Consider the following 21,267-nt stretch of genomic DNA (forward strand, 5'->3'; position numbering starts at 1 on the left):
AAATTCCACCTAGAAATGACTTAACTAGATTATTAACCTATTTTTAATGTTTCCTAAGAACTGGTTAATTAATTAGAATTAATTAAGTTAAGGTGAGAATTCTCTAGAAACTCACATAGATCGACTCTGACATGATCCTGGCCCTTGATTAAGTTTTAATCTTCGCCGTCGGTGCTCCAACAGAGGATTATAAGAAGAAGTCGATGGGCACTTGGAGAATACACACCAGCTGTTCGATTTCCAGTGAGCAACAACAGTTGCTAGAGAGCCAAAGATCGAAGCAGAGACAGTGAGGGGCAGGGATAGTGAGGCTGGAGGAAGTTTTCCAGATTCAGCGAGTACATTTGCAGAGCAGAGAGGCCGAGATTCTCCAAGAGGTTGCGTAGAGGCAACACAAAGCCTCAAGAAGGCAGTTCGATTTGCTTAAGAGGGAAGACGTTTTCAATTCCAGAGGTCGGGAAAGAGTCCCAAAGTGTCGGAGAGACGTTTTCCCAACTAGCAGCAGGGAGGATGACTAGACTAGTAGACAGTTCGGGAAGCAGTTGCAGTAGGCAGCATTAGGTTTACACAGAGCCTACACAGGCCCAGTTGGACGACTTTCTTTTCAGAAGTAGTTCAGTGCCAGATTTGTCTGGAGTGAGGGTAATTTCCCTGTAGTATTTTTGCCAGTATTTTTCTTTGCAGGATAGCTAGATTTTGGCATCCAGATTATGTACTCATAATTTCTCACTGTTGCATGATAATAGAACCCTCAGCTGCTGCACCGATTTTCCCAAGTTGGGTTTTTTCTGGGGACAATTGTCCAAAAATAACAGTGTCATTTTTATGTGTGTGTGTGTGTGCTAGTATTTTCTTAGTTTCAACACTATTTTTTTCCGCAGTATTTTTGTGAAGATTGCAGTGTGTTTATTTTGTTGTTTTTTTTTTTAATTTTTTTTTAAAATTTTTTAATTAATTAATTAATTTATTTCTTTATTTATTTATTATTATTTTTTTAATTAATTAATTAATTTATTTTTATTTATTTATTTATTTTTTTTTCTTTTCTGAGTAAAGACTAATTCTATTAAGAAAAAGAAGAGTATAGTACAATCAAGCTTGCATGCAAGCGAAGTAGAAAAGCAAGGGAGCTTAAGGAGATAGGCTCCACCTTGCTCCTTGGCGAAGAACCATGAGAGGACTATAGAGAGCATGGAATAACAAAGAACTGGAACTAAGCAGAGAGAACTACCCTGAGGGGGCTGTTACTATCACACGACTTTTTTTTCCTTTTTTCTTGCTTACTTTGACCCATTCAGTGGAGTTTGGCTGAGCCGAAACAAGTTGAAGACTATTCTGCCCTGGCGGCGGAATATCCTTCTCAGAGTCTGAGGACGAAGTGAGATGAGAACGTTTCTGGGATATCTGAGAGACGGAGGGGTTTGCCGGATCGTCCAAGGGAGCTTCCAGCGGAATCTCAACGTTCTGCCCATCTGCAACAATTTCCTCCTCATCCGAACTGGAGGAATCTGAATCGTCCATAGGGGGAGGAGGCGCACAAGGGTTCCAACTTTTGGACTTGGGCTTGCGCTTTAGAATCTTCTTTTTGTCGAGGTATTGGGGTCAGGAACTTTGGAGGTGACCTGTTTGATGACAATGGCGGCAACGGAAGGCTGTATTCTCGTAATCCAAGGTTTGAGTCCAATGGAAATCTCCATACTTGAGATTAATCTGATCTGGCAGTCCTCTGCTTATATCTATTTCTGCACAGATTCTACCATAGGTGTAGAGCCCATTTGCCTTCCGAGAAGAATCTACAGCTAGGTAGCGTCCTAAAGTTTCTGCAATGGCTATGAAGACCGAGATATGCCATAGATGCGCCGGAAGGTTCGGGAGCTTGACCCAAATGGGAATTTTGGTGATAACAACTGTAGAAGGGTCGAAGTCTGGGAACCAAGGAGTAAGAAAAAGCCCAACCGAGCCCCAAAACCAAGGGCCTCCCGTTAAGGCCTTCTGGTAATCTTCATTTCGGTCAAAAACCACAATGAAGAATCCTTTTGAACATAAGTATATCTGGCTTTTTTTAGTCCAATTGGTATGAATCCATTGGTATAGATCTGATGTGCGAGGCCAAAGCCCATTGAATCTGCATACAAGTGCAGATTCTGCAAAAAGATGATAACGATCATCAATCCCAGGATGGGAGAGATTGATGGAAGGAATGTCCTCTGATTTGTCTACCAGAAAAGGCTTTGGAGCCTCAAATGGATGGCCTGCTGTTGAAGAGGGCTGTGAATGGGCAGCATCTTTGCGGACAACATCTTTATAAGAGAAAGAAGGGGCAGAGGAGGTCTGCCTGAAGGAACCCCCTCTCAAACGAAAAGTAGCTACAATAGAGGCGTCCCTCTGAATGCTGTAATAAGAGAGAGGAAGGGTATTCATAAGTTGCTTACCCTTGTATATCAGTCTGAGGCAAGATGAGGGGATCCCTAGCTGGCATTCAAGATTTTGCAAAAGGTCCTGCACAAGATCCGTTGCGCGTGCCCATTGCATTGTTGTCTTGCCCGAGAAGTTGACTTGGATCTGGAAAACATGTGAATCTTCATGCAGATCTGGTTCAGATCTGGCTCCTGCTACCCGGCTCCAACCCTTGCAGATCTCAAATGAGAGAAGGCTGGAGCTTTGAAGGGCCTTCTCCTTTTGAACTTGCCACAGGGGAATGAGAGCAGAAGAGGAGAGGGTCCAAAGATTAATGAATCTGTCAATGCATTCCGCCCAGGAGAGCTTCCGGGTGATCCGTCCAGGCAGATCCAGGAAGCTTAAAATTTTTTGCAGATCTAGAACAGGGTAATGGCTATTCTGGGGAATAGAGAGAGCGCTGATATGAATGGGCTTCCTTCCAGAGCGGAGAAATTCTTCCCGGGGGCCGCTGCCTGAGGATGGATAAGAGAGTACTCTGCGCGTTCTTCCTTAGCCGCTACACCTTCATTCTGATGGGGTCGGCTGGCGCGAGAAGCGGCTGCACAGGTCCAAGATCTGTCAGCTACAGGGCCGAGGGCTAAACAAATGAGGGGGGCTTTCAGAATATGATGGAAAGCAAGCGTATCAGAGGTGGAGAAAACCAGAAATCCGTGGATGAAACGCGCATCTCCGAAGGCAGGTGTATCAGAGGTGAAGTTAACCAGAAACCCGTGGAAGAAACACTCATCCCCTGCGTCGACAGAGCCGTCCCGAGGCCAGACGGCGGCCGAAAGCGAGGAGGCGGCGACATTGTTAGGGTTCATCTTCAGCTCTCGCAGTCGATATTCTCGTGACATCGTGTTTATTTTGTTGTTGCTGTAGCAATAAACTAATAATTTAATTAGCAATTAGAAGAAATAATACTAGTTGCTGCAATAGGATTTCAATTTTGAAAATTTCACATTGTATTAGAGTGTAAGTGATCAACCAGGAAGCTTAATGTGGAACAAGGAATTTTTTTGTTCAGTGCGAACAACAGACCAAAATTCCTAGAGGTTGCGCAATTCATTGACAGGCAGGTTGAATTGCTGGGGCAGGAATTCGATTTTCAGTTGCAGGGTTGCAGAAAAATTGAGTTGCTCGGGTTAGTGATTCTAAAAGTCAGAAGGAGCAGTTGCAACTCAGATTTTCGCTGAGCAGATTCATTGGTTGGATGCAGAGGGTTTTGCAGCAGTAGAACCAGCGTCAAGTGGAAGAGAAAAGCACACATAGCTATGCCAAGACAACCGTGCTATTTAGCACAAGGATTTCCCAAGCGGGAATTCCACCCTCATTTCAGAGAACTTCGAGTGTTTCCCTAGTGAGGCAATTTGGGGAGCTCAATTCAAAGTTTCCATTGGGCATATTTACAGTCATTTCCTTTAGTTGGAGCGAGTTTCCCTTGGGCGCAGGAGAGAAATTCATGGCTCTTGGAAGGGCCAGCAAAAAGGGGAATTTGGGCTAGCCAATTAGCAGAGAATTATTCCACAAAGAGGGCTGGAGTTTCTTGTCAAATTGTAGGTTTGTTGGTGAGGCGTTTGGGAGAGCTGAGCTGCTCCAATTCTTGGCTTGCACAAGGGCTCACTGGACATTGTTGCACAATCACTTGGGCAAGGAGAATCTATGGTGTGGCTATGAAAGAATAAGGGAAAATTTGGGAGGACATAACCTGGTGGGAAGGAGATTTTCTTAGGAGATATTTCGAGCATTTTGTAGCATATTTCATCTACGACCAGTTTTGCTAGCCAGTTAGAGGCCCACGCACAAATTGTGGGGTCACCGGGGCATGGTGGATTCAGCCCAAACCCTTCCTGGATTTTTGTGGGTTTTATGGGAGGAGGCTAGGACTAATTTTGCAAAATTTTTTGAGCACCTTCGAGGGCAGAATTTCTAGTTCCCTTTAGCAGTGAGCAATAGAAATGGTTGGAGGAGGACACAGTTAATTCTGGGACCATTTCCACTAGTTGGGGTCACGATATATTTCTGGGTTTTGTTGAGCTGATGTAGTAGAGCCTGTGGCTAATTTCTCAGAATTTTTGGAGTAGTTTGGAGGGCTAAATCAATAGTTCCTTTCCAGTGACAACAACAATTTTTCTGGGTGGACGCAGATTTGGTAGCAGAGCCATTTCCAGCGTTTGGGTACCATCATATTCAATTGGGATCTTGCCTTGCTTGCTGTTGCAAGCCCAAGTTCTATCTTTCTTGTCATCTGATGTACTCAATCTCCACATTAATAAAATGACTCAGTTATTCGCCCTATTTCTTGTGTTTTATTGATTGATGTCTGCGTGGAAAAATGTATTTGCCATTGCTTAGTTCATGCATCTATTATTTGCTGTAAATTTCCACTTGGGACATTACAACAAAGGTCCATATGGGTCCATACTTGTAGGAATGAGAGAGAAAGTAAAGATTGATCCTGTAATTCAGGATCAACGTTTATACATGAGGTCCCCACATGCCTATTAAAAGGAAAGAGGAAGGAATTTATTGCCCTAGAATTCCCTGGTAGCAGGTGGAAGGATCTCTCACCCACTTGATGGATGTACGATTATGCCTTCCTTTTTCTCTTTCTTGTTGGTTCTCATGTCTCTTCGACTAGTACCCCAATCTATTAACCTTTCTGTCTGATCCCCTTATACCTAGGATGGAAGTGTTGATTTTGGGGTAGCATCGGATGTGCTCTAGGCCTCAAATTTTGTAGGGAGGCTTGGGCACATGTATTCCAAAGAACCCAAAATGCGTTTTGTGAAATTCCACCTAGAAACAATTTTATTAAGATAATTAATATTTTTTAATGGGACCCTATGTCTAAACTTAGGAAATTAAAAATATTAATGGGTAGTAATCTAATTGTGGGTGTAACTTCTAGAAAAAGACGAGTATCAAGCTAAAATGATCTTAGTCATTGATTAGAATCTAATATGGGCCATTGATTGTCAACGAGAAGATTATTTAAGGAGGCTTGAGCGTCATTTAGAAAACACACTGAGAGATCAAGAGATCGAATTTCTAAAGTGAGAAGTTCTTAGGAGGAAATTCTGATCAAGTGGATTTTTTGCAGTTGAGGGGCAGGGATAACGTCCAGAGAGAGATTTTCCCAGTGGGAGAATCATCAACAGAGAGAGGTAGGGAGTGATCCAGCAGCTCTCACGCAGAGGCTGACACAGGGCCACGCAGAGGGTGAGAGAAAATCCAACATTTTGTAGCAAAGTCAGTTTCAGAAGCTGGGAGCCGGGGTGTGAGACCGAGAGGCTGAGAACAATGACTCCGGGAACAAATCAATCAGTTGGCTAGGTGATGCAGTGCCTAGAGGGATTGACGCAGGGATTGCGTGAGGACTGTGCAGAGACAGCGCAGGGCCTACCAGAGGCACCTCATCTAGTGACCGGATCAACCAGAATTTTTCTCAGTGATTGTGTGAGGTAATCTCACAAATATTTTTGCCAGTATTTCTCTCTCTGTAACTGAATAACCCTTGAGGTATTCTGAGATGTATTCAGAATTTGCTACTGCTTAATAATAATAAACCCTCACAACTGCTACTCCGGTTTTCCGGCATTGGGTTTTTTCTGGGGACATTTGTCCAAAAATAACGGTGTCATTTGTGTTGTATTTTCTTTCTTGCTCTATCTCTTGTTTCCACATAATATTTAATTAAGTGAAGGTTGCAGTGTCAACATTTGCTGTAGGAAACTGCAAATAACTTGTTCATGTAAATCTAACAAGTAGGAGGAATATCATCAATTGCTGCAGTAGGAATTCCAGTTTAGGAATTTTCACATGATATCATAGCTCCAGGTGAAGCAAGAAGAGAAGAGACGGTAGATCCAACACTGAGCAGAAAAGGGAAATCGAAAAGCTGCAGGAGGCAGCAGTTCGAAACCCTACAGGGTTTGCGCAAGTCTTAGTCGGAGGGCTGAAATTTCGAGGCAGTCTCTCTCCGAGAGAGTCGACAGAGAGAAGGGTTTCCAAATCGAATTTTTGTTGGGGTAGAATGAGCAACACCGAAGCCTCAGCGTGAGGAGAGTTGGTGGGACAGATTTTTCTGTAGGCAATTTGTTGGGCAGAAAATCGTCAAAAGAAAGAGGAGGAGCACGGTTGAGGGAATTTCTTCCTTAGAGAATTCCTAGCCAAGGAATTCGAATTCTCTAGAGTTGAGCAACATCAAGGGGCAACAATTTTACTAACTCCAACAGGGAGTGCGTAAGCTAGCCCGGCAGCAGCACAAAAGAGAGGATATTTTTGACATTTGTGGCAGAAATTGCAACCAGTGGCTTGAGGGATCAGGACGGGTTGGATGGAGCATCCAACTATGTCATCTAGAAGGCTAGAATGTCATTCATTCTAGATGAGCATGCCCTCAAGACACATGTCGACAACGTGGTGGCTGTACCTACAGATGCAGATCTGCTGAAGAAGTACCGATTAGAAATGGCGAAAGCCAAGAGGATGATCCTTGATGGAGTAAAGGATCACGTAGTATGTCATGTTGCTAGCAGAGGGTTTGCTAAGGAGATGTGGGATGCCTTGACAACGTTATATCAAGGATCTTCCGAGCAACAGAAGATGTACTTGGAGCAGAAGTTGAGATTTGCTCAAATGCAGAAGGGGAGCGTGTGGATCCATTCCTCACGAAGCTTAAGGAGACTCGTGATGAATTGTCTGCTACGGGGCATACACCTCAAGATTCAGAGTTGGTTAGACTAACCCTCAATTTTGTCTCAGATGAGTGGCAAGTCTTTGTCTAGAGTATCTTGGGCAGAGCAACATTGTCGAATTGGGATGAGATGTGGGCAACTCTAAAACAAGAGGAGCTTAGGAGAGACTTAGTCAAGGTTAAACTTGATGGAAGCAGCAACAGTGGGTCGAAGCCCAAGGAGGAGGAGGATAATGCAGCCCTTGCATCGAAGGGACAACAGGAGCAGCGGAGACGTAAGAAGGACGTCTCGAAGATCAAGTGTTTCAGGTGTGGTGAGATGGGTCACTACGCTACTTAGTGTCCTCTCAAGAAGGACAAGGATGAGAAGCACGATTCGAAGGCTGCGCCTGCGAAGATCGAAGAGGAGGAGTTCGCCATGACAGCCGAGATACCTCCAGGAGGGAGGTGGGCTGATTTAGAACTATAGTTTGAAAGAGCTATAGATGGGCAGGATCCTTGAGGAGTCCACCTCTTGGATCAATACCTTGCTACGGGAGCCCAGTTTTGTGGTAGTAGGATGGACTAGTGTCAGATGGTGCCAAGGAGTGTCAGAGAGACAGTTGCAGTGGCTAGGAGTGCCAGAGTCTGAGCAGTGCAGAGCAGAGTTGACAATAGTGCAGATGGCACAGAGTAGAGGTCAGCAACAGTGCAGTATATTCAGAGGGTCAGTGCAGAGACTAGCAACAGTCAGGCTCCAACATTCACGTGGTATCATACTGAACACAATTAGTTCAATAATTTTGGATGTTTTTCCATTGCAGATAGAGTAGCAACAACAATTTGCAGTGCTAGTAGCAACACAGATGCAACACTTGAGAGGGAGCTGTAGTACGGATCAATGTTGCACGAAGCGGGAGCGAAGCGGAAGCGCGAAGCGCGGAAGCGTCATTTTCCAAAAATCTAGGGAGCGAAGCGTCCGCGGAAGCGTCTGCTATATATATATATATTTTTATATATTTTTTTGCATTTATACTCAAAACAAACATCCCAAATACCAAATTAATTGTAGAAGACATGAAAACATGCATATTTTTGCATAAATCAAGATAGATATGGCATCCATGATTCCATTGTAGTTACTAGTATGTACAACAATCATCTATATTCTAGCTATTACAAACATACATCAAATTTTTAAGCATATTATAAAACATAAAACATTTAAGCATATTATAAAACATAAAACATAGAGCATATTATGATTTATCTAGCAAGTGAGCAACTGTCAACATTTGTCATGTCCAAAATTCAAATAATAATGTTTACAAAATATGTCACTTGGTCACCGCCAAGCCAAAAAGGTTCAAAATTCAAATTCACAAGTCTACAAGTCTAATGAGTAATCTATAGACTATGACAAAAAGAAGTAGATTGTGAATATATCTACTAATCTCTCCTCCTTCCACCACGAATAGAACGTGATGGCGTGCCTCCACGTGGTGGCAATGAAGAAAATGGTCCCTGTGTAAGTCGTGGCACTGGAACTGATGAAGAAGAACCCCCTGCTGTTGGTGTTGAACCATGGAACCTAGGACCAGATGGGGGTGGGGGTGGTGGCATATCAACACGGTCATCATCATCCTAGAATCGCTCAAAAAATTCATGCAAAAAAAAAAAAACACTAGTTAACAAAAAAATTAAAAACATGAATTAGAGAAATGCTTTATAAGGGAAAATTGGAAAATTCATACCACAATGGACATACCTGGATAAGAGCATCCTCTAATTGCTCTAGTTGCAACACTCCATCCTCCAAATTGGGCTCCTCTGGATGCTTGTCCCAAGTCAACAAGTCTTTATTAGACTTTGCATCTTCACAGTAATGGGACAACAATCGCAAGTTGTAATGAACATAAACCAAGCTCTCTGCCCGGTCTAAACTCAACCTGTTCCTTTTAACACTGTGGATGAAAGAATAAGAGCTCCAACACCTCTCTGCAGAAGAAGTGTTTACCACCTGTGATAGCACCCGCAATGCCAAACTCTGTAGAAGTGGAGTAGGCCCTCCATGCATGTTCCACCACTCAAGAGCAGAAAAATGCTCTCGATCTTCAATTGAATGCATGCTCCCAAATGGACCAGTGTTGAGCGTATAGTTGCTCACCTGTCTCCGTACCAATGCAGCCTCCTCATTATCAGGGATTAATCTACTCAATGCAGCCATATATTTTTCGTGAACCTCTTTATCTTGGTGTGGTTTTTTCCTGCTTCCCCCCCCAGGTGCTGGTTTTGAAAGCCATGATGGATGATAGTACCTAGGTGTCAAAACATATGCTAATGCATGCAATGGAACATTTAGCATATCCCATCGCTTTTCCACCTCTTCACGAATATAATTGTACAAGGTGGTATCTCTAGGCTCAACAATGTCTTTAATCTGCCCCAACATGCTATCCATTTGCTCATACACCTCCCCAATTACTGGTCGATCTGAATCTGCAAACTTGATCATGTAATAAATTGGTTTGGTGAATTGCAAAACATATTTAACCTGTGACCAAAAGTAAGTGTCAAGAACAGTGTCCTTGACTACATTAGCAGTAGCACCATATGTACACTGGTTAATTTCATCCCATGTTTCAGCACACACCAGATTAGTTAAAGCTTGTCTCACCTTCACTAGCCGCCTAAAGGTGAGGTAATAACTAGCAAATCTTGTCTTTGCAATTTTAAGCAATTGCAACTTGGAGTAAGTGCCATAGAAGTAGTTTACCCTTGTATGCCCTGTGATGAATTTAATGAGCTGCTTCCCTTTCCTGTAAACCTCAGCAATCCACCCACATTCTTTGTGTTTCACAATATCATGCATCAAAAGGTTCAATGTGTGAACCAGGCACCCAGACCAAAAGATGTGTGGATGAGTACGCTCAATAATTTTTCCTGCTGCCTTACAATTTGCTGCATTATCTGTGATCACTTGAACCACATTATTCGGACCAACATCTTTGATTGATTTCAATAGGAGATCTGCAATGTTTTGTGCAGTTGCACTGATGGAGGAGGAGTCATGACATGCAATAAATACTGCACCCTTAGAAGAAACACCAAGAACATTTATCAAATGTTGGTTTCTAATATTTGTCCACCCATCTGATACAATGGATACCCCATAATCCACCCACTCATGTGTAAAACGTGTCAAAGCTCTTTGAACCTTAGCTTTTTCTCTTTCTAATAACACTGTTCTAGCTTTCTCATAGTTGGGGGCCTTGTATCCTTTTGGGGCTTCATTGATGGCCTTTACCATGTCATGCCAATAGGGAGAGCGAAGCACATTGAATGGTACACCGCAAGCACAAAGAAAACGGACTACCTTTCCATCCACATCATCCCTCCCAGCAACATTAAGGAAATCCCCTATTGTTTTTCTACCTCCAGAGGTTGCAGAAGTACCATGAGGAGATGGGCAACTACCAAATTTAGAGGTTGCACTTGATTCTGAATGAGTTTTTTGTTTCTTGTTTTTTTGTTGTGCAGCCATCTCTATTTTGATGTATTTTTGTCTTTGTTCACTTGAAATTTTTGGGCAAATGGCTACCCCCACAGAACCCTTTTTTTCATCACTCTCTAGCACCCCACAAAGATGCCTCCTCAGACGGGTATATGAACCCGTATATGGTTTTCCTCCATGACAATCATGAGGGCACATCCATTTGTAAGATCCACCACCCTTTCCCCCTTCAAGTTTGGTCACATAGTTCCACAAGGGATTTGATGTACCTTTCCCATCTTGTGCTTCAGTGTCCTCTTCAAGTTCATCCCCTTCCTCTTCAAACCCTTCCTCCTCATCATACATTGGGTCACTACTATTAGGACCAAGTTCATCCCCTTCCTCTTCCCCTCTATTCCTCACCCTTGCCATCATTAAAACCAAGAGTGGAATGATACATAGAAGCCAAAAGAACACCATCTTGGAATATGGATATAGGTGGTGGACAACCTGTAAATAAAGGAGCAAGTAGAAACAATGGGAAAGAGTAGGAGAGGGAGGAGAAAAATACAATTTTTTTTTCAAAAAAACAAGGGAGTTTGGGGTTTGAACTTACCTCTTTAGCTCTTGTAGATGAAGTCCTCCAAGCTCTTGCTCCAAGCTCCTCCTCCTTCTCCTAGCTCCTCCTTCTTCACTCCTCCAAGCTCTCCTCTCTTCTCCTCTCTTCTCCTCTCCTTTCCTCTCTTCTCTTCTCCTCTCCTCTCTTCTCTTCTCCAACTCTCATAAACTCAAAGTGAGAAAATGAGAAGAGAATGGGGGCTTTATTCTTTTCTAAACTCACCCTAAAGTGACCCTAACCCACCCCTAACCCACCCCCTCATGCTTAGTTAAGTTAGATTTTAAATGAAATTAAAAAAAAAAATTGATATGCGCGGGTTGCGTGCGGGTTGCGCCCGGGTGGCGTGCGGGTGGCGTGCGCTTCCGGGCAGGTTGCGTGGCGCCACCTCATGCCCGAACCGCATGCCGAAGCGCGATTCCGGGGGGGCGCAACCTCATTTGGCAGGAATCGTTTTAAAAATGCGGAAGCGCGCAACCTTAAAAACGGAATCGCGATTCCTCTATGGATTCCGGAACGCTTCCGCACGGGTCGCGGTTCCGGGTTAGGATCCGAGGGGGGGGCGGGGCGATTCCTGCAACCTGGGTACGGATGCAGTGTTGACAGTGGCAGTGTCAGCAGCAGTACAGTTGCAGCAACAACGCAGTAGTTGGTGGACAGCATGTCATACATCAACAATGCAGAGGATGATGCTTCAGAGTCAGAGCAGTATGCAACATCATATATTGCTGGAGCACATTCCTCGCTAAAAGGGAGTGTTGATTTGGGGTAGCATCGGATGTGCTCTAGGCCTCAAATTTTGCAGGGAGGCTTGGGCACATGTATTCCAAAGAACCTAGAAAGCGTTTTGGGAAATTCCACCCAGAAACAATATTATTAAAATAATCAATATTTTTCAATGGGACCTTAAGTCTAAACTTAGGAAATTAGAAATATTAATGGGTATTAATCTAATTGTGGCGATTGTGCGAGGACTGCGCAGAGGCAACGCAGGGCCTACCAGAGGCACCCCATCCAGTGACCGGATCAACCGGGATTTTTCCCAGTGATTGTGTACGGTAATCTCACAAATTTTTTTGCCAATATTTATCTCTCTGTAACTGAATAACCCTTGAGGTATCCAGAGATGCATTCAGAATTTGCTACTACTTAATAATAATAAACCCTCATAATTGCTACACCGGTTTTCCTGCATTGGGTTTTTACAGGGACGTTTGGCAAAAAATAATGGTGTCATTTATGTTGTATTTTCTTTCTTGCTCAGTCTCTTGTTTCTGCATAATATTTAATTAAGTGAAGGCTGCAGTGTATGTATTTCAATATTTGCTGTAGGAAACTACAAATAACTTGTTCATGTAAATCTAACAAGTAGGAGAAATATCATCAGTTGCTGCGTTTGTAATTCCGGCTTAGGAATTTTCACGGGAAGGGCTCACAATGGTGGCTTAGTCTAAAATTTGTTTGATTAGCTGAGTGTTTATAAAAGAAATGTTTTTAGATTGCAAATGCTAGGCCGATAAGTTAATAATTCCTTCCCTGATATGGTGAGAGACTTAAAATTGTTAATCAAAATGCTTAATGAAAGCCCTAAATGAAATCTTTCATGAAGGGGGCTGAAGTGGCCATAGAAGGTCTGAAAGTGCCCTTGCTGCATTGCTAACATCTTTATTAGTAGGATCCTAACTCCAACGCCGAACAATCCATATTTTCATCACATGACTTGGCATACTGCTTATAGTCCTTGAACACGCCACGAGAATCCTGCTTGAAGCACTTTTCTGGCAGTAGCTTTTCCTCCTACATGGTGTCCGACAGGTATCAGTCTCTAAAAAAATGATTTTCAATGCTAATCAAAGGAATTTATTGATGATCATCCATGACTAGCAACTAATCGTATATTGTAAGCATCTGTTAGAGACAACAAGTCACTCTAATGTCCCAAAGACTAGAAAGACAAGTCGATAGTCAAGAGTAAGATTCATAGCCATTCATTGGAAAGCTTGTCCCGAAAGATGCATATTATTAAGATATACTAACACTAGTGGGTTCTACCCTAACAGGTTATCCCAAGGAATTATCCAAGTCTCGCAAACCTTGGTGTCAGGATCCTATTAAATATCATTAATGAATCCACTCATCAACATCATCAAGTCGCCTTTGATTTTTAATTCCACGCCTTGGAGTTGAGGTCTCTGTTTCTGGCCTTTAGATATTAGTTCAAGGGGCCTTTGGAAGAGCTTTTCTTGGTGCCTTTGGTCTCAGTGTTCCACCCCAATCACTAGCTGTAAGGCCGCTCTATTGCTAAAGAGAGGAAGGAACTACATGTCTGCATCAGAATGGGGAACCAAAATACTCTTTTAGTGCTCCCATGCAATGCTTGCTAAAAATAGAATTGTCTTAGATTTGGATGGAAACACCAGCATTGGACTCAGAATGCAATGGGGAACCTGCATGTTCAATTAGACTTGACATGTGACCACTACTAAATATGGAAAGTCCTTAGAATCTCATGAAATCATATTCATTGGATTTGTTTTTCAGTAGGGAATCCAAATTCGTAATCATAATTGACATAAGTACTACTCAAAATAGGAAGTGCTCACATCTCGTTTGTAAGTAGCTCATTGGATTCAAAATCTCACAAGGATTCTAAATATACTACTATTTTCTCTAGACCAAACTTGCTAAAAAATTGTAAGTGTCATGCATGTCATGTGAAGAAGCCTCTTTGGTATCTTGAGTTCATAAGGAATGACATTGCTATACCATCCCTGGAACTTTGTCTCCTATAAAGTAGGGGTCTTACAAAAATAGTATATCTTTCCACTTTGCACAAAATTGTGTCTGAATCATCACTAGATCAATCCTACTCCTAGTCTCCCTAGGAGTTGGCCCCCCACCTGTATTTGTAAGTTTGTAACTGTCTGCGAACCTCTAGCCTAATGAAATGTGTTGGTCTTTAACCCTCCCGATTTGCAATGGGAAAATTGAGGGGTTAATAGGACCTATTGTCTCGCAAATTGTACACTAGATTGCAACAACGCTCAGGACGGGGGGTGTCACTTTGATCCCTGCCCTTTCTATTTAAGTTGTCTCCTAATTGCAGACTAAGGGGGGTAGTCCCTATGAATGAAGAGATGAACTACTTGTCGGAAACCAACAAGTAAAGGAGACACAACTGAATGGCCTAGCAACTTGGTTAAAAATTAGGTGGCAAGTATGATTATCAAGCACAATTTGATTAGATTTCCCAAGATTAAAGTTAGAGACCAGTGCCTTAGGATTATTTACTTGCTCAAATTAAATTTAGATTCCAAGTTACCGGATGAACAGTTGCTGCAGGATGCAAATCTATCCTAAATGAAGTGCAAGCCCTAGATCTAAGTGAAATGCAAGATCTTGGTAAATTTTAGTTAAATGCCCTATCTAAATGAGTCCTTACTCTCAATTGTTTTGAAGTTAGTCTCGAATATAGGTTGTAGAGAGAAGTCCAAAAGAAGGAGGCTAAGGCCTCGTTAAGAATACTTCCCGTGGAGTTATAAACACCCAGGTCCCTCCTTTCCTACAAGGGATTTCCCGCAAGAGAATTGCAGGTCACTTGTGTTAACCACAAATGAGGGTCTAAACTTTGCAAGTTGGGTGAGAAAGGTGGTCCTATCTTCTTACAACCAAGCTTATGCTTGGAGGTATATTTTACAAATGCACTTCTAGTCCTAGAATGAAATGCAAGATGTGAGTGAATGCCTTAATGAAATTTATTAACCGAAATAAGTTCCTCAACAAGATTTATTTGATTTCCAAACACTTATTATGATGCACAATTAGCAAGAGGAACTTGAGATTACAATGTTACAAAAGAAAGTGCTTAAGATATGATGCTCAACTTGCAATATCAAAGTGTAAAAAAGTAACACACTTTGAGCTACTCCAATAGATCAATGCTCTTCAATGATATTCAATGACAATACAAAATATTACTATCACTCACTTTTGAAGAATTAGCAATCCCATAAATGAACCAATAAATAGCAAGATGTATTATGAGCACAATGGCAAGATCTCTTTAAACTTGATATTCACCACAATAATTATCCAAGTTTCTTATTTATGCCACTTAGGATTGCCTTTTGCAATAATGAAACCAATGCTTATTATGAAAACCAATTAGAGCACAATTATCTTGAAATGAGATTGCTAACAGTGATCTTCAAGAATAGAGGACACCAATGAAATGCAAGAGAAACTCAAGAATGCTATGATGCACTTTCCAATGTGTAATGAGATTCAAGGATTCCTTTTTACCACTTTAAAGATAAACAAGTTTTCATGAAAGCAATCACTTTAACACTTTACCATTAGCTTAGAAAGAGAGATAATGTTCCCAAGACCTAGAGATGAGTTCTTATGAGTGTTAAGCCTTTGCAAGATGTTTTCTTACCACTGTTACTTTAGATATCAGACTTTTATATGCTCATATCAGACCCTTAAAAAATTATATCAGACCTCAAGAAACATTTGAAATGTCATCAATAGAAAAGCATAAATGTTTGCTTGACTTATGCAATATCTTAGATGTATCTTAGGGCTATTATGGATGATTATATTGAGATTATACCACTGTTAAGAGCCACTTCAAGATCTGATTATCAAAACAGAGAGGAAAAGAGGGGATAAGAGGCAAACCCTTAGGCCTAGAGGCCTTGTTGAATGGATAGATGGACTTCCAATGTGCACTTGAACTCCTCCAAACACATGCAACACCAATTTTAGTTTGATAGAAATCAAAAAATGATAGATCAACCCTCTTGTGACTGTGGTTAGGGCTTCTAGGGCTAATTGATGGACTAGTGAGACTTCAAGCCCTTGAAATCCTTCCTCAAACTAATGGTAGGTCTGCAAAACAAAGTGTTAGCTTGAAACACAATAGATCAATGGCAAAAATGATATGAAAACCAACTTCAAACCCTTGCCAAACTTACCATAAGCTTGCAAACAAAAGAAATTAGTGCCAAAATTAATTGTAAAAGCCGAAAGTAAGCCAATGAGGGACTGCGCTAAGGAGAAAGAGGCCTAGTGAGGACTGCGTTAAGCTTTAGAGAGGGGATAAGGCCTGCAGGCTAGGCTAGAAGCATTCTGAGGCCTACGACTATGAAGAAAAGCCCTCAAAAGGGTTGCGGCTAGGGAAGATAAGCCCTATTAGGGCTGCAACCACAAGGAAAATCCCTCAAAATGGCTGCGACAAGGAGGAAATGGCCTCAAAAGGCTTGCGAACAACCTCCAAAGGATATGACATCCCTGCAAAAACAATATTAGCCAAAAATTTGTTGAAAATCCACCTCCAGAAACCCTCCAAGGGTTGCGGTCTTCCTTTATTGGTTGGACGTCGAGAAAATAAGTCTTGGGAAGGCTAGATCTAGCCCTCTAGGCCTTGGATCGAGCCTTTTTTCTTGAATGACTTTCTCGCTTGGGCTATACGAGTCCTCTAGAGGCATATTAACCCTTGAAACCCTCCCTGTTTAGGTTAGGTGAGGCTAGGGCTCTCCACAAACTTGATTTTTCTTCAATTACTTGAGCTAGCACTTGCACAAATGAAAATTAGAAAGCCCAAATACCTAATATGTACAAAAAATAAACCCCAAAACCACAATGCTATACAAAATAGAAACAATGGGTTAGTATTAAAATACAAGGGTTAGAGAAAAAATTATTTACAAATATTTACAATATTTACAAAAATGAAATTGCTCTTATTAGCATATTAAATCTTTGTAGCACAAGTAAATAGATGAGAGAATTTTAATTAATTTTAAAATTTGGCAAAACCCTCCTGCATCAAATATTCGTTAGATCAAGACTTGGAGCCAAACGAAATGTTATCCCCTCACAATTTGTGAACTTGGGGTTTCCAAGGGCTAGAGAAACCTGTAGCTCAATGCACTTCGAAAAATAGATTATTAGATCAAATGGGGTTCGATCAACACAAGAGATCTAGAAATTTGGAGATACCTGCCAGATTCCCTAGACCCATAGTGCTTACTCTAGCCCAACACCTAAAGCAAGATACCTGTGCTAATAGATGTTCCTACTACTGGCAATTGAAATAATAATCATGCAATATAATAGTTCAAAGCATATAAAAATAAATCATCCAGCACATACCAAAGATCAACAAGTGACAAACACCTTGAATTGCACCCCAAAGTCTTATACAAAGATAATTTCAATCTAAATAGATCATGCTTACAATAGGAGCTTGATAGCTTCCTTATATAGAAAAAGGAGAGCAAATAACCCCTCCAAGTGGAAACAATGGCTAGTTCCTTGATCAATGGCTTGATCCTTGCCAAAATAATTTGATTTGTTGATATTATTGAAAAAATTCGATCTCTTTAGTTGATGAAGAAAATTTCTTTGATCCTAGTCAAACTTTAAATTTTGTTCCTTGATTTTGAGGAAAAATTCGAATTCCACATTGAAACCCTTTTTTCTTAGTCAAAAAAATAATATTTTGAACTTTTACACTCACAAAATCTTCTTTGGCTTAACCACCATGGTCCAAAGGGTCATTTTATTTAAAAAAAATGACTTTTCCTTTGCTGGAGAACCTCATAAAATTGATTTTTTTTGGACCCACGGATTTTTTTGATAATATTTGATAATTTTCGACTTGGAGGGTATTTTATTTTCCCTTCATTTTATTTTTTGGATAATTTTTGGCTTCAGTTCAATTTTTATGTTTGCCATAAATTAAAGTAAAAAATACTCAAGAGGGGATTAATTATTTTCTACCCTTTAAGTGTATCAAAAAATAATAATTTAACCATGGTGTCTAAGTATGAGTAACCATGCACTAAATTATTTCTTAACACACTTTTACATCAAAAATTACAATTTCAATCCTTGGAAGGGGAAATACACATAGACATAGACTCTTGAGACTCAACCAAATTCTACGACAAGACATGATCTAGTATAAAAAATACATAGACTCGATAAACACTAGGACTCACCTAAGACCTTGTCAATGAGTTCCACCCTAGCTTTGGGGTATATCTGGGAGAAACATTCTGCCAATTATTTGTGTTTACAAACACACAATTTGGGGAGGTTAAAAAGCTTCCTTGGTTGAAACCCTTTGAGAAGAATCATAGGCTTACCTAGATGTTATTACATGGCTTAATAGTCATACCAGAATCATTTACAATAATTTTTCAGAATTTGGGATTACAATGTGTTACAGGGAAAAGTGTCTATATAGAACTGCTCTATCCCACTAAGGTGTGACAGCTGCCTTAGAAACAAACAGAGAAAAGCTACTTTTGTTTTTCCTTTATGAATTATAGATAGAGAGGAACAGAAAGACCAACCCCTGTCTTGCGCTAATCTCTTGATTCGATCCCTCTCTTCTTTGATAGTCCTCAGCTACCTGCTCCCTTGCACGCCCAGCTTCACAAAGTACCTGTAAGATCACAGAAGCATATCACTATACAAAGACATGGATCTATAACCATAAACAATCTAGGATCAGATGTAAATTGACCATACAAATGTAACAAGCATCAATGATACAAAAGCATGGAGGAAAACTTAAATAGCTTTTATTGATAAACAAGAAAAGAGCCAGGAGGAGTTACAACCAGTTGTTCTGACCCAGCATCAACCTCCCAGCAAAGAAGCCCCTCTTCACCTCAAACAAAGCTTAGATCACCCAACAATCTGATGTTTGTCTTAAGAAACCAACAACAATTCCTTACAATATGCAAAATTCCAGCCTCTGGATCTCTGGGATGAGGGATCCATATATAGATATCTGTAAGGGGGATGAGTCAGCTTGTGATTTGATTAGTGTCTTCTCTTTGATAGTTGTTGCTTCCACTTGGAGACTGATGGCCTCTTACTCATCCTTGGTCGAATTCAGTGAGGGAAGTGTCACAGGAGAAGATTCTGGAAGCTTCCATTGCCTCTCCACCTCGCGGAATGACACTGCCATTTGTCATTTCTCGCCCATCGCACCCCACAGAAGGGACTTTTGAAATGCAACGCACCCTCACAGTGTATTTGGGTGAGATGCAACGCACTTAGCCAGTGGAGCAGCTGCAATGATCCTGTTTTGACCAATTCTGAGCAGTTTCTCATGGAGAACTTCTGGGAGAAGCTGTAATCTGTTGACCTTGTTCCTTTAGGGGTTAGAACAACACTTTTAGGGACTTAGGAGCCCTTGGTTTATGGACATTTCATGCTTGGGGTTGTAGGGCCCAAAAATGTCTATAACAGTTGCCCCCTAAAGTATGAGGCCGTTAATCTTTTGGTGTCGGGTGAAATGCTTTATTATGAGGATCCGAAGTTCTTTCAATGCTGGGAGGAGACCTGTAATAAGATACAATACAATACATTATCTTCATATTATTTTCATGATCTAGCTGAGGCGGACATTCCCATGTAGCCCTCCAAATGTGTCAGATGCCTCTCAAGAAAACATATCCATAACAACCTCAAATAAAATAATAATTGTGCCAAGTCAAAAAGGTGAGGGTGCTCTCCAATAGAGGTCAAAAGATGACAAGCGAAGCTAAAATGCCCATGCAATAATAATGAGAGGACACCTAAGAGAGGTGTGCCTAGAAAACTATGCCATGTACTATCTAAACCACCCAATAAACAATAAAATATTTCCATGTGAAGTTTGCCCTAGAAAGAAGTGTCGAAAGTGGTTAGACCTCATCAATGCTCTTGCCCAAAACCACGTGTTGTTTTCCAATACCATCAACTAATTTTCCCAATCCAAGTGCATAAAAGAATGTGCACCTTGAGATGTACCAACCTCTCCAACAATAAAATAATAAAATAATCATGTATGCCTTGAAAAACTATGCCCAAGAGTGGAGCACCCAATCAAAACTTTAAATTTCCTCCAAATAAAACCCCTCCAAGTGTGAATAGCTAACAAATGAACTAGGGTACTCAAGCAGTTAACCTCCAATAAAAGAAATGAATTTAATTTACCATTTGTTCTTTCCATGAGAAATATCTTTATATTCCATATGAGGAATACACATGTTTTGGTCCTCGTGGGACTACTAAAACTCAACAACAAGGCTTGAAGCCGTTACAACAAAGCTCATCATGTCACTTGCGAGAATTGAACTTAGGTGGGATAAATTATTCCTCCCAACCACTTGAGGTAAACCCAATTGACAGGATAAATTTCGCTTTTATTTCAGGACAAATTGAATTGGAAAAAGCAAGGTTTATCCAACTTCCCAATAATTACCAATTGATTAAATCAACATGAACATGTGTCCCATTAAGGGGGGTAGGGGGAAGGTGCTTCAACAAGTGTTGTGCCCTATAAATAAGTTGTTCTCCCTAGCAATAATCCCGTGATGATATATAAAACAATGATAAAATACAACTCAAACTAGGCTTGAACCTAGGGCACCACCAAAGGACTATGACATGATTAATACCCCAATGAACCTTAGAAAAAGGCTTGACCACCAAAGTTGTGAGTATTAACCATTCCCCTCTAATGCAAACTTTGGAAAAGGTGCATCCACAAGGGTAATAACATCATCAAACACGTTTCCACCTATGCGATGTCCAGCATATGTTATGATATCAAAGTCATATCACCTATGGAAATTCCACCAAGACAAAGTGCACTACCACAACACATCCAACCACATCAATATCATAAAAGAAGGGGACAATAGAAAATGTTAACCCTTCAAATCTTCAAATATGTGCCCACCATGCATCCGATACATGATGACCTTGTAGAACACCTATCCTAGTGACACAAGTAATACATCATCATGATGCAAAAGTCACTAGGAATGTACAACATGAAACATCTACCTTCTAACACCATCACCTAATCCCCTGGGGAGCTAGGACCATCATCCATGCACAAGGTGTAGCACATTTGAGATAAATAGGTACACCAAAACCACATTAATATGAAATAGTATGCTCAATGAGCATCAAATATGTAGCCAAGGGGTGATAAACAAGGAAGGAAGATGTGAGAAGACCACCCTA

General features: G+C 41.0%; 2 protein-coding genes across 2 annotated transcripts in view; one reads left to right on the forward strand and one right to left on the reverse strand.

Moving 5' to 3' along the window:
* LOC149183915 (oxysterol-binding protein-related protein 1B-like) overlaps nt 1-21,267 on the forward strand; it is a 298,066-nt gene that overhangs the window by 42,150 nt on the left and 234,649 nt on the right. The window lies entirely within an intron of this gene.
* On the reverse strand, nt 8,019-11,769 carry LOC149183916 (uncharacterized). Its single transcript, XM_089417311.1, has 2 exons — nt 8,886-11,769; nt 8,019-8,761 (listed from the first exon to the last, which is right to left on the reverse strand). The coding sequence occupies exons 1-2, from the start codon at nt 11,088-11,090 to the stop codon at nt 8,567-8,569; spliced, it is 2,400 nt and encodes a 799-aa protein (XP_089273437.1). The 5' UTR covers nt 11,091-11,769; the 3' UTR covers nt 8,019-8,566.

This window comes from Pinus tabuliformis, chromosome 3_2 (assembly GCF_031772625.1).
Source record: "Pinus tabuliformis cultivar Carrire ecotype Pingquan chromosome 3_2, CPIR1, whole genome shotgun sequence".
Classification (NCBI taxonomy): Eukaryota; Viridiplantae; Streptophyta; class Pinopsida; order Pinales; family Pinaceae; genus Pinus; species Pinus tabuliformis.

Excerpts from the sequence above, each read along its gene's own strand:
- LOC149183916 (XM_089417311.1), bottom strand. The coding sequence starts at position 11,090 with ATGGTGTTCTTTTGGCTTCTATGTATCATTCCACTCTTGGTTTTAATG. Across the intron at positions 8,762-8,885 it reads TAGAGGATGCTCTTATCCAG|GATGATGATGACCGTGTTGA; the intron begins GTATGTCCATTG and ends GAGCGATTCTAG.